Source organism: Aythya marila, assembly GCF_965140915.1.
Source record: "Aythya marila genome assembly, chromosome: 1".
NCBI lineage: Eukaryota > Metazoa > Chordata > Aves > Anseriformes > Anatidae > Aythya > Aythya marila.
The window spans coordinates 181,024,839-181,042,232 of NC_139042.1; the positions used below are offsets into that span (position 1 = coordinate 181,024,839).

General features: G+C 38.1%; 1 protein-coding gene across 6 annotated transcripts in view; it reads left to right on the forward strand.

Moving 5' to 3' along the window:
* Nucleotides 1-15,298, forward strand: part of MET (MET proto-oncogene, receptor tyrosine kinase) — a 139,837-nt gene extending 124,539 nt beyond the window's left edge. For 5 of the 6 annotated variants that reach the window (XM_082775820.1, XM_082775818.1, XM_082775821.1 and 2 more), the window contains 7 exons: nt 1,163-1,393; nt 3,811-3,891; nt 4,555-4,736; nt 6,310-6,419; nt 8,968-9,133; nt 10,023-10,159; nt 10,335-12,684. In XM_082775820.1, the coding sequence (XP_082631946.1) occupies nt 1,163-1,393; nt 3,811-3,891; nt 4,555-4,736; nt 6,310-6,419; nt 8,968-9,133; nt 10,023-10,159; nt 10,335-10,545 (1,118 nt within the window). In that variant the 3' untranslated portion in view covers nt 10,546-12,684. Of the gene's footprint in view, nt 1-1,162; nt 1,394-3,810; nt 3,892-4,554; nt 4,737-6,309; nt 6,420-8,967; nt 9,134-10,022; nt 10,160-10,334; nt 12,685-14,717 lie in introns of those variants that run through there. The other variant, XM_082775819.1, reaches the window with a different exon arrangement.
* Nucleotides 15,299-17,394: the final 2,096 nt, after the last annotated feature.

The following is a 17,394-nucleotide window of genomic DNA, read 5'->3' on the forward strand; positions in this document are numbered from 1 at the left end:
AATTACTGTAAAATAATAAAATGACAGGAACATTAGAAAACATGTAGCAGCTATAAAAATGATTTCATAATTTTAGCTAATTTTATCATTCCTGTTAAATAGATACCTGCTTTTCGTGATATAAACATGGTTTTGTAAATGGAATAGTTTTTATTTTTGCTTCTAGGTAAAGCAACACTGAGTCTTTCTCTGCACCTAGTGTGATAACAATATGTGAAAATCTCTCAGGTTTTATACATAAATATATAAAATATGTCTGTGCAATAAGGTAACTGATAATTTCTGTTGTCAAATTTATTCCCTTTTTTCCTTCTTGACCTTGGGCTGATTCCTGCTCACAGACTCCACTGGAATCATTCCAGACCAAAATTGGTGTAAATTAAACTTGGTTCCTTGATTCTATCACTTAAAATGCCATGAAAAATCATTTAAACAAAAGCAAATTAACATACATGAACATGATATTGACAAAAATAATTCTCTCAAATAAATGCTCCTTGCTTGACTGAAGCATTTTAATTTCTGCTCTTTTAAATCAGCTGGCTCATGTTATTTTCATGAGTAGCACCAACTGTATTATCTTCAGTAGTTACAGGATATGAATCACCTCTAGGCATTTCCCTGGTTGAATATTTACCATTGGATAAATATAGCTAGTCACCAGCAGTTTGGAAACCTTCATGAAAAGTAGAGCTACCTACCAAATTAGAACATGACAGTAATACAAGGTTTCATGTTTTTAATTGTTCACTACTTCCTCCTCCCATATTATTGTCATTTTTCCATTTTACTCTTGTTACTCCCAATTACTAGAAATGCCATAAACTACACTTGGCAAGAAGTGACAAGACCTCATCTGATCCCTCAGAAAAGTGGAAGTTTTTCCATTTACCTTCAAATTTCCATTTACTTTATTTATTTACTTATTTATTTTTAAATAGAGTTGAGACGAGGATAAGTTTTTAGTGACATGGTTTTCCTGGAGTTTGGCAGACTAGCAATGCATATTTTCATTTTCCTTTTGTGAGCAAAATTTTTGCAAATCTAAGCTACTTCCAAACCAATAAACTCAAACCCTAGCTCACCAATGAAATAAAGTTCTTCATTTTCTGAGGAGAAGCCTAAAAGGATTATAACAGTTCGTGTTTTGTTCATCTTGCAGATCAGTTTCCAAGCATGTCTCAGAATGGATCGTGCAGACCTGCCCAGTATCCTCACTCTGACCTCTCCCCAATTCTGTCCAGTGGGGATTCAGATTTAGCCAGTCCACTTCTTCAAACCAACGTCCACATTGATATCAGTGCCTTAAATCCTGACCTGGTCAAAGAAGTCCAGCATGTGGTTATTGGTGCTGACAGCCTGATTGTGCATTTCAATGAAGTAATAGGAAGAGGTAGGTACTGTGACTTTTGCCTTGCAGTCTGGTATTCTTTTTGCATATCCATTCATCGTAAAACATTCTGAACAAGGTATCTATATGGAGGTTTTTCAGGCTTTTTGCCTCTTACAGAACTGCATCCCATGCACTGAATCAAGGGGAGAACCGAGGAGGTTCTCCTTTGAAGTCAGATGAGGGGTTGTGCGATGAGTTGAAGAAGACAGCAGAAAAGGGAAGGAGTCTGACATTTAATGAGGTTCTTTTGAACTCAAGAGATTTGCTGATCCCGTTCAGCTGCCTCACTCTTATCCTCTTCCAGGCCACCAAAAATCTTAGTCTGATCCATGAGGCTGCAAAGCAGGAGTGAGGCTACAGCAGAGCATTGCACAAGCTGAAGGCAAACACCTAAATAGCAGGAGATGCTAAGGAGGAAGCACTAGTGAGTCCTAAACTCCTACCCTGAGAACTGGCAGGATTGCTGTATGACACTGAAATCCCTGCAGTGACTAAATGCATTCAGTAAAAGTCCCCATGGGTCAGGTGAATGCACACACCCATTTGTCCTTCATGAGTTTCCCCCAGCTCTGAAGAGTTCACTGTTTCCTCCTGTTGAAGGCTCTCTCTTCCCCTTCATTCCTCTTTCATCCCAAGAGCAGTTCTCTGTAGCTCCTGATTCCCATCCCTTTATTTTTGTCCCTGATAGAGTAAGTCTCCTATTTGTTCTGAATTTTTCCAGTCACCCCTATTCCTCTTCAACTTCTTAAGTGTGTTCTCTCCCAGTTTCATACCCCGAGTCAGTATTTCTGTTAGTGGTATTTATTAAAATCCATACTATTGAATACATAGTAGTAACCCAAGTGGAAACTGGATTTTCAGTTGTTCTTCAGATCATGCATAAGAGGTCTCCCATTGAGTATCAGAATCCTGATAAAAAATAGCTACATATGATATTCCTAATGTCTCTTCTGCAGGAAAATAGCCAGAAGTCAGACACAGTCAATGTATTTCCCTTCCATGTATTACACTTCATCATCCCCAAAGTAAGGGTGGGCCTTTTGCTTTTTATTTTTGTTTCAAAGAAGGCCAAGTAATTTCCCATTTTTAAATGCTGAAAAATATCAGGAATGACAACAAATAAATTAAGCCTTTTTTAATTTTCACCTCCATAACGAGAAATGGGCCAAACCCAAAAATATTTCAGACACACCCAATCTAAGCTTTAGGATTTGTGCCCAGGCTCCTAATGATCTTTGTCTGGTGGGATTTGAGTTGCTTTTATAAAACAAACTTTGCATTCATTTTACCCCAAGCCAAAATCAAAGCCAACAAGGCTCTGACCAGGGCTTATGACTGGAACCTAGCAGTATTATTCAAATAGTCTTGTGGTCTCTGCAGAGCTCACACCTGACAAAAACTAAAAACTAAAAAAATGAACAAACAACAACAACAACAAAACTTATTTTACTTTCTAACTGAAAATATTAATATTTTAAAAGTGCCTACTAAGTAGTACACCTGTGAAGGAAATTCACCATTTTCACCAATTCACCATACATCATTTGATCTGGTTGAATTAGTGCATGTGCCTTGAGCTCAAAGTTCTCTGTGTTTTCCAAAACAGGTCAAGCTGACTTCTCATATGAGGGCTCCCCAGTCTTCACACTACCCCATTTTTTTGACAGTAAAGAACAGGTTCAGGAAGGCATTATGTGTCCCTTCCAGTTTACTTCACTGTTTAGACTGTCAGCAGGAAGGCAATTTGGGCTCATCATTTTTCAGTGATACTTTGCATCAGGAACTAGGCCATGACAGGAACCATAAACTACCAGTGACGTGGTTAATCTGTGATCAGTAGAGCAACTTCCAAACCTTTAATAGACAACTCACCACTCATAACACTCAACATTTTCTATAAAATAGTAAGATCTGAAAGATAGTAAGCCCACAGTGCCTCCTTATTCAAATTACAACTGAGGACACATAGAGGCTGTACAATTTGCTGGACCAGTTAGCATGGGATAACAAACCACTGGGAACTGATGCAGTTGGGCACATCAGCTCCTTCTAACTGCTGCTGCCTTGTACTTTCCAGTGCCCTTCTCCATAATTCCAACAGGAGAGTATGGTAGCAATGGGCTGACATGGTTTTTGTGTGCATAGTCATTGCAAGAATAAGAAGCAGTTGTGGCGCCAGCCTTGTCATTATTTATATACTTCATCTAGGTAAAGAAATATCAATTATGCTGCAAATAGAGTTTTCATTTTATGTAATGACAGTTTTATGTGTTAGTTCTGAAGCGCACATTACAAGTGTTGGGAATTAGACAGAAATGGAGTGTGATTGCTTTCTTAAAGCATAATTGCTATCCAGTGGAAAATAACAGAAAGTTAATTTTACTTATTAAAGCTAATCTTTTTCATTTTTTACACAGGACATTTTGGGTGTGTGTACCATGGGACGTTGCTGGATAACGATGGCAGGAAAATTCACTGTGCTGTGAAGTCACTGAATAGTGAGTTAACTGTTTTATAGTGAGATATTACCTCAATTCCAAAGAAAACTGAAGAGAACTAATCAATTACAGTGAACTGCACTTTCACAAATAAAAATTCTTAGCTGCAGCTGGATCAAATTTATCTATGGAGCAACTCCAATGACTTTAGATACCATGAGGTATCTAAAGTATATGGTATATAAGATTGGTATATACTTGTTCATCAAATGAAATGTTCATTACATTCTTTCTATAAATAACAGGACATATCAATAAGGGAAAGACGGTATCATTTTTTATTCTACTGACTATTTAAGATTTGTTTTTGGAAATTAAATTGCTAAGCAGCAGGCAAAGCTGCTGGAAAAACAAGAAGATACTGTAAAAAATTTTATTAAAGGCTTTATTCAAGTGCTGTTATTCCATTCATACCAAGAAGAGGAAGAGAAATGTAATTAAAATGAATTTTAAAATAATTAAAAAAATTAAAAATAGTGCATTTGGTCACTGTAAGAAAAACTATGCACATAGCCTAGTTGTAATGTGGGAGGTGAGGAGCACATTTGTAGCTTCTCATTATCAGTTTCAGTTGTGCAAAGACATGCTGTACAAAAATGAACCATAGTTCAATATGTTTTTTTTTTTTTTATATTTGTTTCATTTTGTTACTGGATTTTTCAGGGATCACAGACCTGGAAGAAGTAGCTCAGTTTCTGAAGGAAGGAATAATCATGAAAGATTTCACTCATCCCAATGTTCTGTCGCTCCTGGGAATCTGTTTGCCTAATGAAGGATCCCCCTTAGTCGTCCTTCCATACATGAAACATGGAGACCTTCGAAACTTCATTAGGAACGAGACTCATGTAAGTAAACGGTGAGGTCAATGAAACAATAATGCAAGTCTAGCCGCACCCTGCTCCGACACCACATGTTATAAGCTCTGATAATTACATTACGTATATAGCTTGCTGCTGTTGTTACACCTTAACCTTTGGCACTTGCCTAGGCTGGCACCGAGCCCAACCACAGCATTGCCACTCCTTCCCTTCCCCCTCGAATTCCCTTTCTACAATGTTTCCCAGAAATTATCAGCAATAAGTATTTCTCATTTCCCATCCATAAGCCTTTTTATAAACAAATGTGGTTATGAGATTTAAGTCAAGGGGCCCAACCATCTGCTGGTTTAAAGTGGCATATCTCCGTTGATTTAAGTAACAGCTGTGCCAGTTGTCACCATCTGCACTTCCAGCTCCTAGGTAAGGGATCTTCACATCCTGCTAGAGAGTGTCACAGTCCTGTTATCAATATTTTTAATTCTTATCTTAAAAGATTAAACCAGTAATTGTTATTTTTTAATTGTTATACAAACTACTTTCTCATCAGAGATTTTCTTAATTTTCATTGAAAGGCTACAGATTTCTCATACAGGCCTCACTTTTTTCTCTCAAGTATGAGACTACAGGTACACTTTATACTGTACTATTCACTCATTTCACAATGGTAGGTCACTATAAAATAACTTCTGAGCCAACGGGATTTTGCCATTGATAACAATCAACAATAGCCAATAATTTATTTTTTTTAAAAATCATTTTGAAAAATTGTTGGTGGCATTAAGCTTTCTAAGGTAGGTACCTCTTCCCTTTTGAGCTTATTTCATTCTGCAAGCACCAGAGACCTTATCTGTGCATAGTGTCATGGGCTTCCCTGAAATAAATAGAACAATAACCACAGTAGAACAGGATTGTTGCACAGAAGGAAAGGATATGGAACAATGTCAACACAGCAATAATCTGGTGGACCTTACTGTTACATAACAGGTCGTGTTGTTGGATAAAAGAATTACAGGTTTATTTTTATAGTTATTTCTATATTTAACATTTTCTGTAAGGTCTCACCAGTGTGTTGTAGACCAGCAGGATTACCAGTCTTTCCCTGGTAACTGCTAAGGTCTCGTTTGCCTTTTCCATGGCATCATACTGATGATAGCTTGCACTTATTTTGTCACCGATATTTTGCCTTCCTTTCTGGCCATTTCTAGCTGATGAGCTGCAAGTTCACAGTTAGCAACTTCTACTGAGTTACATGCTCTAAGTTCACAAATGTGAATTCTGTATATCAGCTGTGATGTTGAAGTTTCAGAATATTGTTCAGCTTCCCAGCCCAGGTAATGCTGCTTATGCTGCAAACTCCACTCTTCTGGAGTCTTTCAGTTCTGTTGATTTCTTTAAGTGTTTCCTCACTGGATATAAGAACCTGACTAAACTTAGGCCAGTTTTACTATGAGCACCAACTTGTCTCGATCATTCTGTTGACAAGATAAGCGAGTCAAAAACTGAAAGTTACAGAAAAAATAAAAATAAAAAAAGAAATAAAAAAAAAGCCTGCTCTTTGGGTTTCTGCATTCATTATATCATGAATGTTTATATTTTACAGAACCCAACGGTAAAAGATTTAATTGGATTTGGCCTTCAGGTTGCAAAAGGGATGAAATACCTTGCAAGCAAAAAGTTTGTGCACAGAGACTTGGCAGCAAGAAACTGTATGTAAGTATAAACATCTATTTCTAGCTACATTATCACACTCTTTTGTGTAAAACAGTGAGATGAGGTAAATAAAAGTTTCCAGGATTCTTCTTTTTTAGTCAAACCGGAGTTTTTTCATTGTTCCACAATTACACTGATGTTTGTCTTGCATGCTGATGAGCTACTCAGCTTGCTAAAGGCTCACTTGTTGCACATAAGCTTTTTTGAGTGTGGGAAATAAGAAAAGCTGAGGTGAAAGTGGAGTCTCTCAAAACCATTGGTTAGAGAATTTAAAAGGCATCTCCTTAGGGAAGTTAAACTGCTGTTGTCTCAACTTGCTGTGCTTCCACCCAACCTCTTCAGAAGCAGCACGTCTCTGCTGCCGCGCCTAGCAGTAGGGAACTTTGTGAGAAAAACAGGAATACAAAGAAACAATGGTGAGACTTCTTGACAGTAATTTTTCATTACATAAGTATGAGTTTACTTTGTCTCAACTGTGCACACAAATTTACATTAAAAAATAAGAGTATGCAAAGAATCTTACTAGTCTCTGGGTAGCCAGACAGTTCAGTTCACAAAAAGACTAACTGATACAGCAGTTGCAAAGAGTATTATGCTGATTCATCACCTATGTTGTGAACTAATGAGATACAGTACTAAATGATGGAGTTTATTTTTAACATGATAATTTGGAACTCTGACTGCAAAAAGGTTTTTCACTCGCAACATTAGGCTTCTTATGCTTTTTCAAAGTGTGCACACGCAGTTGAACAGCTTCTGGAAAAGAAAATTTCCTTGCAGCTGCTGTTGTTTGTTTTTTTTTTTTTCAGGGAACGAAAAAATAGCAACCAACATGATTTTCAGGTTTCCTAAGAACAAAGAACAAATGAGGTTACTGAATAAGAGTCCTGTTTCATCTCAACTAAGTCCAAGGAGTAGCAACAGGACACTTCCCTCTCACATACTGTCTCTTCCTTGCAGGAAAAAGTAACAGCTATCAGCTATCAGGATATCTCATATTGACTACTGAATGGCTGCCTTTATATGGCTCAGTACTTCAGAGACTGGATAGATGCTACCACATGAGAGGAAAATGTGCTCAGAAGCACAGCCCCTGTTACAAGAGTGATATCCATCAGAAAGAAAACCAGGATGCAAATACAGTCCCCATGGACTATATTCCACTATCCTAGAAGAAGCGCAGGAAGCAGCTATGTCATAAACTGCCCTCCCAATAACCCATAAGGGTTCCCTCCTACTCCCTTCAGGAGCTGGACTTGGTAATCCTTGTGGGTCCCTCCTAAGTTGGGATATTCCATGATTCTATGATTCATTGGTATTGGTTTTGTTATTATATCAATAAATACAAAAAAAAAAAATGTTGTGTGCCATTCAGAGGAATCTCAACAGGCCAGAGAACTGGCCAAACAGAAACCTCATAAAGTTCAAGACAGGGAAAGGTTAAATGGAAAAGCCAAAACAGTAGCATTGTTTAGCCTGGAGAAGAGAAGGCTTGGATGGTGTTTGGGGGGATTATTCATATGTGTAAATATTTGATATAGTGGCGTAAAGAAGCTGGAGCCAGATTCTTCTAACTCTTTTTCTCTGAGATTGGTTGAAGACATGCACAGGCTACCCGGAAAGGTTTTGGAGTCTCTATCCTTGGAGATATTCAAAGCCCAGCTGGACATGATCCTGGTCAAACTGCAGCAGCTGACCCTGCTTTGAGGAGGGGTTTTGGACTAGGTGATCTTCACAGGTCCCTTACAACCTCACCCATTCTGTGGTTGTGTGATTCTGTAAAGACCAAAACAGGTGGTTGTGGTAGCTACCACCTAAACTTATGATGAAGCATAAGTCTAAATAAGATGAATGATAAGTCTAAACTTATGATGAAGGATAGGTTTAAGCATGCTAACACCCATGCTCTTTTCTGTCAATGATGCTCCTTATCAGAACAAACACTGAGCTTAGGAAGACCAATGCTAGGAACATGTTGCAGCATGGCTAAGTTGTAACCCAAGCAGAATTTGCTTTATGCCATCATTCTTTCCCAGTACCCATTTCAGTACAGACAACAAACATGTCCTTAGTGACAGGACCACATTATTAGATGTGGGCAGTCACTGAGATAATGATATGTCCTTCCTTATCCAAAATGAAAGTGAATAGGAAAGGCGATACTTTGATTTGGAAATAAAAATGAGAGTTTTCTAAGCATACAGGAGAAGAAACAGCTGTGCAAGAAATGATGTAGCACTTAAACAGGATGTATAGGCTATTAGCAAAGATCTTTTTCTACGGAACAATTGTTTCAAAAGACCTGTAATTTGAATTGTATTATCAAAACAGTATCAGTAATTTCCCAAGTTCATTCACTGTTGTTAAATGGGTATCAAATATACTTTGCTGCACTTTTTGTTTTACTGTAATATTAGTTAATAGTTCCAAGACAACATACTGCCTTCCAAAGTCACGGTATCAAAAATGCAAGTCAGTCTTTATAATCTGCCATCATTGTAAATACTGTCTGCTCAGCTGAAGATAATACTTTTTGTCATTTCTCCAGGTTGGATGAAAAATTCACTGTCAAGGTTGCTGATTTTGGTCTTGCTAGAGATGTCTATGATAAAGAATACTACAGTGTGCACAATAAAACAGGAGCTAAACTGCCAGTGAAATGGATGGCTTTAGAAAGTTTACAAACTCAGAAGTTCACAACAAAGTCAGATGTGGTAATGTACAAACATATTTGTATCACCTATTAATTTCTCTCATATTGCCTTCTAGCATTTAAAGAATGGACTAACTCCAAACCAGAACTTCTATTTGAATTTAACTTTAGTTCATGTAACAATAAGCGACTGTTTTTATAACCAGAAAAGGCATTTGTCCCAATCACAAAGCAACAAGATGTTGACCTAATTATCTGTTACTACTCAGGAAAGAATTAGGAGTTTAATCGCACTCCAAGGGAAACTAAGGACATTCCCAGGAGCCAAGTTGGAGCTGAACCTTGTTATAGGAGGGGCTCTGGAAAGCTTGACAAAACAGCAGGTTAACTTTGACACTCTTAGAATGTAAAAGTTCTCAAAAAGTCCTTAGTTGCTTTATAAATGCTATTGACTCCCTACAGCAATCTCAAGTATTACCTGTCCATTTATGAAGAAAAAATTATAAGCTGAAGTCATTAGTTGGCTGGATCACTTTGTATTTTAGCTCTCCTTTCAATCCAGATTCAAATTAGCCTGTGATGCATAGAATTTTCACCACATATACTCTCCTCAGTATGTATTTGCACAGGTTTAGTCAGATCATCAGATCATGTAAATTGGCAGCACTCCACTAACCTCAAAAGAGGTCTGCCAATTTATACCAGCTAAGTAGGCCTATAAGCTTTTCTTTTCTTTTATTTGGTTGAGTTTCTCTGGCTATAATTTAAGTGGCTCCTCAAGTCCCTACAGCATTTATTAGCCCACTTAAAAGAAAGCTGAATGCAGTAAAATAACTTCTCAAAGGAAAACCAACGCACTTGAATACTTAAATCTGTCAAACTATGTTCTAAAACTGGAATGTAAAGCTCTCCAACCCTATCACTTATTACTTATTTCTTTGTTTTCTTAGTGGTCCTTTGGGGTGTTGTTATGGGAACTTATGACAAGAGGGGCACCACCTTATCCTGATGTAAATTCTTTCGATATAACTGTTTACTTATTGCAAGGAAGAAGGCTGCTACAACCTGAATACTGCCCTGATCCACTGTAAGTAGTTTGCAAAACCTTCTGCAACTGCTGCTGATTCTGATGTTAGAGAAACTGAGACTGTGGGGGGAAAAAAAAAAAAAAAGAAGGAAAAAAAAAAGTGTTTTTTGTTTTGTTTTGTTTTTCTTTTTTTACATAATTTCATAATTGAACACTTCTTTTATTTGAATGGCAGGTATGAAGTCATGCTGAAGTGTTGGCATCCAAAACCTGAGATGCGTCCAGCATTTTCTGAACTTGTTTCAAAAATATCAACAATCTTCTCCACTTTTATTGGGGAACACTACGTTCATGTCAATGCTACTTATGTCAACGTGAAGTGCATTGCTCCCTATCCTTCTCTTTTATCATCACAAGACAATACAGACATGGATGTAGACACATGACGGGTATGTCTAAAATAGAGGAAAATCCATTCATAGTTGTATGAACGAAAAAATGAAACCTTTTGTCCACGAGTTTTTACTGCCCGGTCTTTGTGAGAACACTGTTGCACATGTTTATGTTGTTGCCCAAGTTGCACTAGTACAAGGACGTGATATCGTATTGTTTAAGGCTATGGGATTCTGTAAACCATCACAGTAATTTCCAAGTATTTGGACAACTGCATCAATTTACCAAATGGAAACATTGTTTGCTACCATCCAGAGCTAGTTCTCACTAGTTCTCATTAATGTGTGCTCGGACCCAAGAACAAAGATTCCTCATTAATGCCATGAAGAAGAATGTAGAATACCAATCAGTAAGGCTGGAAGGACTATTACTGTTGCATGTACTTTAGGATAATGAGCAGTGCAGAAATGGTTTTCACACAAAAGGCTAAGACAAACAATGATACTTAGAAGAGTTTTAAAATATATTTTCCACCCACACAGTCCAAACTTTGGAATTTTGCACTATATTAACTAGGTTTCTTAGAAGATAAACAGCCAATAGAGCCAGCTTCATGGTAAATGTCTTCAACAGCAGAAATTAATATCAAAGAATTTGTGCACAGTAAAATAAGCATGTCAGCCTTGCCAGTCCTCTTATGTAGTCAGACGGTACATAAAATGAGCAGAAAAGCATCTAGCTTAAAGCATTCCTAGTGTCAACTTTATTCCAACGTTCAACCACTTGAACAACAGCCTATATTGATGGATCACTCACTGAAAAAAATGCAAAGCCTCCAACTCTTTCAGTAAAGAAGTAACTATTCTCAGAGACTAAAAACTTGAAGACATCCATATTAAATGCCAGGATAATCCCTGGGATGTAGTAACATGGGCTGCATTATTCTAGAGAGGTAGAGGAGACAGGCAGGCTGGCTACTATACAGAGCTGCTGTCTGGTGAGTCACACAGCAAAGGAGCTGAAGGTGTGCCACCTACCCTTGGGTGGAGCTGCTGCCAAAGGTGAGTAAAGAGTGGAGGTGTTGCAGCCAGCCCTGACCTAAGAAGACTGTGCCATAGCAGGCATGTTGAAAATTTTTTCATGCCAGCCCTAAGAAGCTAGAAGACTGATCAAAAGAAGGAAACAGCTTTAGGCCCCCTAACCTCCTCTTGGATCACACAACTAAGTGAATTATGATACCTACTTTTATTTCTACATTTTAACAAGAAAAAGAAAATGAAGAGAGAGAGAGTAAATGAAACTTTCATTCATTAGAGGGGAGTACTATAGCTTTAGGGCAAGCATCACATGTCATTTCTGTTCCTGTGGAATTCTGTGCATACTACTGTATAGCTTGTTTAGTATAGGATAGAACTGGGTTTGTTGGTGTAAACACATAAAGTATTCTATTTTTATATTAAAAAAAAAAAGTTTATTTTTAATGACATTTACAAGGTTTGGTTAGGCCACAAAATACTGCACTGTGAACATTTCAGAAAATGTATGTCAACGTACATGATTCATAAATTGTAGCAACCTTAAAATACTGTGTAAATATTAAAAAGGAAGATAACTGACTGCAAACACACTCCACCCTAAGTATAATATCTCTGTTGCTTCAAGCCAACCATTTTAAGATCTTCAAAGAGAGGTAGTGTGGATAAAGAACTGATATAAGGGAGATATGTTGTTCTTGGGAGACAGTGTTATAACAGAAAGATTTATAATGAGGCCAGAGTGTGTAGGCAAACTACGAGCAGATAGTATTGTACTGTGTTTCATCACTACTTTCATTTCAGAAACAAACTTTCATGTCTGCTGAGAGCAATACTAATTGTAGATTGCTCAAGGACAAAAGGCTTTGCTGCAGGCAAAAAAATCATCTCTATGGTTGTTAAAACAGCTAAGGAAGTTTATGACACATAGATTTGGAGAAGATACTCCAGACTTGTACATACATGCTTGAGGAACGCTGCAATGTGAAACAGAGGACATTTTTACTATTTATGAACTTTTGCTTAATAAAGTTAATGTTGTGTCTGGGACACCTGTAAGAATACGTGATTCTGGTTAAGATTTGATGTTAGTAAGTTCATGTATCTGCAGAAGAGCTGAATGGTACTTATGTTCATAGTTGTTGTTATGACCTAATAAACAAGTTATTAAAATGAATTATTGTAATACTTTATGCTCTGAGTGCTGTTATTACTGTTAACATTTGACCAATGATAAAAGTCTGTACATTTTTTTCTGACTAAGATGGGAATAGCAACCAATGAAACTGTGTGAAAGAGAGCAACAGAGAGGAAAAACTCAGAAACCTCAAAATATGGAGAGCACTCCAATAAATCAAGCACACGGGTTCATCAGCCCAGTACTGTATGCTTCAGATAAAAGTGCAGAATATACTGTAGCGAACAATTTTGGCAATGTCTCTTTGGTTGGAAAGTTTCTTCCCTATTCACAGGCTGCACCCACGCAGTGCCTTAAAATTCTTCATGCACGTACTGTTGGGGATGACATTTGAAGCTCTTCATGTAGGCACTGCAAAGAGTAGCTGCTCAGCCCAAGGATGGATGAATGACAGTGTTCATGTTCAGTGTCCAGGCTCCATAATCAGTCATGAGCCACAAGAAACTTCAAGCACAAAAGTGCCTCTGAACCTATCACAGCTATGAGGATCATGGTCATCTATCATGCGTTTAATTTCTATGAGGTGCTTGGTATCTGTGGCACCTGAAGAGAGGAGGCTTTCTAGTTTCCAGGAGTCTTAGTTCTTTGGGAAGAACAGGAGTCAGCCCCACTCTTCTCCTCAGTCAGACTAGAGATCTCCCATTGAACTCACAAATTCACTTCTGTAAAGTGAATTTCGAGCCGGTACCCCACAAACACTGCAACGTTCAGTGCCCTGTGCGACTCATAAACATGACAACACTAAGAGCTGGTTCCTCCCATGGTTTACCTGTGTGGCATTTTATACTTACTTCACTCTGAAATATTCTGGGGCATAAAGTCTCAACTGATTAAAGCCAGCATTTATATGCTCCTGTAATTTCAAATTATCAAGGAAGCCACATTTTTTCCAGTTACATTTCCTTATTAACAGAAAACGCATATGCTTGGTTTCACCTCAAAATGTTAAAATATTTGGGGGAAAAAACACGTTGAAAGTAGCAGTTCTTCTGTTGTGTCACAAGCCCAATGCAACTAAATGCTCTGATATTTTTAATTATTTTATTTACATCCAATTTATTTTTCAACACTTTTTCAGGATTTCCCTGAAAAGTCAGTAAAACCTTTCCAAGGTTATCTTGCAGTCTGCTATTAATATCAGGGTCTTCAATCTAAAACAGAAAAATGCACAGCAAAATGATGGTCTGAACTTAAATACCAGATTTGTAACACATTCCTCTGATTACGACTTGATTTTAAGAGATGCTATATATTGTATTTTTGAAAGAGTCAACAGAATCAGAAATTTTCCATGCTCGGTTTCTCATCCTAGTAACTTTGCTTATACCAGGTACATCCTGCATCAGATCTGCAGCTGACTTAAGCTGGCAGCAGTCCCCTGACATTAATATTAACAGTAGATATGGTCCATGACCAAAAAGTTACATAAGGGATATCCTATGCATAAACCAAGAAATAGGGAGGGATAGGGAGGAATATCCTCACCCCACAGAAATTATGCTGTTGATTTCACTCAAAAGTTTGGGTGCATTGCTAACTCAACCACTGTAAACATTTTGCCTATATTAAGGAAGGGGTTTTAATATATTCAACAATATTAAAGGTTTCAAAGAAAAAAAAAGAAAAAAAGAAAAAAGAAAAACAAACAAAATGGTACACTGTATAATTGGCTTGCTAAGGTTTTACATATTGCTTACTTTCTATGTATCATGTTAAATACAGTCATGAAGCACGGACTTACATGCCTTATGTAACCAAAGGAAGAGGAAAGGTACATTACAACTTTGTTACAGAAGCAGTATGGGTGATCAGCTGTAAAATAGCATCAGAATAATTTTCAATAATTTCATTTCTGGCATTAAGCTATAACATTATGTCCCAGGAAGAGGTAAAAGCTGATAAATGAAATACAAATCCTTCTTTTTTTTTTTTTCTTACTAAACCAAACATGTATTCCTGAGACATTCCAATTTCCATTTCTTTTAACAAATAGGTCATGAACTAAGTATTCCGAGCATCGAAGAAAGACACAGGAAATCTCAGTGTTTTGCCAGATCTGCTAGTAAAAACATTTACAAGAAATCCTGATCTCATAAGCAGCAGGGAGAACTTAGAGCAACTTGATTGATTCAGCTGACACCAGCACAGCCGAGAGGAGTATCTGGCCCGGGAGCAGCATGCTTGGACATTATCAGTCAATTTGCCTTTTGAAACCACCATCCACCTGCTAACGCTAGAGGTGAAATCACTTCTAAAAGGCTGTCTTCCTGATTAAGGTCAAGTACGTGCCGCCACTCCATGACCTCCCGAGGGACCGAGAGAAACTAATTTTGCTTTGTGTTTCACAAGGAGCGATGCTTCTTTGGCTGACGTGACCATCAACCAAGGTGCTCTTCCTTCTGGAGCTGGCAAGCTCCTCATGCCATGCTGTGCCCCGGGGAGGCTGAAGGCCAGGCCAAGGCAGCCCATGGAGGCCCTCCTGGCTGAGAGGCCATCTGGGGCAGCTCGGACAAGCAGGCCATAATTTTGGTTTCTCGGTTTATTTGGGGCTAGAGGGAGGGTAAGAGGTAAATTCAGGTTTTTTTCCTCCTTCTGTCACGTCATCCCATCCTTCCTGGGTCTGAAATTAGCACAGAAAGCCTCTGGGCAGCAGACTGGCCTGGACCAGGAGCCTCATGGGACTCAACAAAGGAGCAGGGATGTATTTAGGGATTTAAGTAAATATAGCCAGAAACTGTAGACTATCAGACTTGATAGGGTTTTGTTTGTACAACCCATGCTAGAACACAGAAGAAGGGTGACGTATTTACCCAATTTTCTTGTTCTTTTCTTTCTTGGGAGGCACTAAAGAAGGGTGACTTATTTAACCTCGTTTTCTTGTGCTTTTCTTTCTTGGTAGTAAATACTTTGCCACAGCCTGGTGCCATTAGGAGGTTTGTCAGAGTCTGCAGGACGTCTTCTCACATCCATTATGACAATTTAACAGAAAAGTCATCCTTGCTTGGGCTTTGGAGGCCCCATGGGTTTCTACAAATGCTGTGTATTAATACTTGCCAGATTTCTAATCACCAAGCACACGTTGATCCCCTCTCTGGTGTAGATGACAGCTGAATGTCCTCCTTCACAATGTAAGAAGTGTCCCTGCCAAAATCTTTAGGGTGCATGACCAAACATGGACGCCTCAGCTGCCACGAGTTCGCAGCTCACTGGGGCTGTTGGCATACTTCATAAGTTTGAAAAAAAAAAAAAAAGAAAGAAAGAAAAGAAACACTAAAAATACAGTTTGGACTTCAATTAGTGAGGAAAAAAAAGGACTTCAGACATGGGTGCTATACTCTCTATCTTTTTTGTGGCTCACACAAAAAAAAAAAAAAAAAAAAAAAACTATTTGAGAAAGACAGCTGAGCTGCAGCCTGGTGGAACTCATAAATATAGATATGGTGCGATACTTGAGGCAAACACATGCAATAATTTGAAAACATGTATACCCTAGTCAGCAAACGGGACATAACAAGGAATGAGTCACATCCAACCCAAACATATGCTAGTGGTTTTCTTACACGTAGAGAGGTTACAGCTACAGGATGGACAAGCAGCTTCAGAAAGTTAAACACACTCTAACCATGTAACTTTTGCATTTTGTAGAGAAGTGTAATTATCTGAATAGCTTCTTCATTCATTGTCAGCTACTGGAAACATATCTCCTGAAATTAGCTTTTCTATCAAATTGCCAGCCTTGCCTATGCACCATAGCTGCCACCTGGCCACAACAGTCGTAACAGCTTTAGAAGTATTTCCCTGGGAGGTCAACAGCTCAATAACTGTACAAATGTCCCAGAACTGTACTGCCTGTGTCCTCCGTACACCTCTGAAGCACCAAACACTTCCAGCTGTTGCCAGAACTTTGAACATCAGCTCTGAATCCAATGGGAAGAGGAAAAGGGTTTGTCAGGCCCACGCAGACTCCAGGAGCATTCAATCATTTCACTGAAATGATGAAAACAAACTCACCTCTTTGAGAAGCATATTTCTACTTGTTTTTGTGAATATTTAGTTTACCCCATAATATCCTGGAAATATATTTGTATGGCTGTAACACGCAAAAGTATAAAATGTATTCGCTAGGTATCTCAACATTAATTTATAGCAGCAGGGTTTTTCTAAGACCATCAAAAACTTACAAAGTAAATTGTTTTAAAATATGCTTAATTCTATGCTTGTCATATCTTTAAGAGAGTAATCCTTCAGAATAAATCTGCCGGTTTACTTGGATAAAGGAATGGAATTGTCTTCCATCAGCTGTTCTGGGCATCTTGAAATAGGTTTTGTTTCTTATCAAAACTGAAATGGTTGGGAAAGAGTCCAGGCAAACTCATTTTATGTTATCCGGCAGAAACTACTGAATTCTCTGCAGTAGTTGAGGGTTCTTTCATTCACCAGAACTGATCTACCAAGTATCTCATCCTCTTTTTTGTCTTGTATCTTTACAATACCAGAAGGCATCACAATATGGAGGTTCCATGTACAAATATCCACCCAATATTACGTACCGCAGACAACCCTGAACAGGAAAATAATGGCTGAATGGTGATGATCAATACAAACAAATCCTTACCTCTGTGCTGAACAAATTGTTATTCACACAGAACTTTTCCCAAAGTCCCTATAGT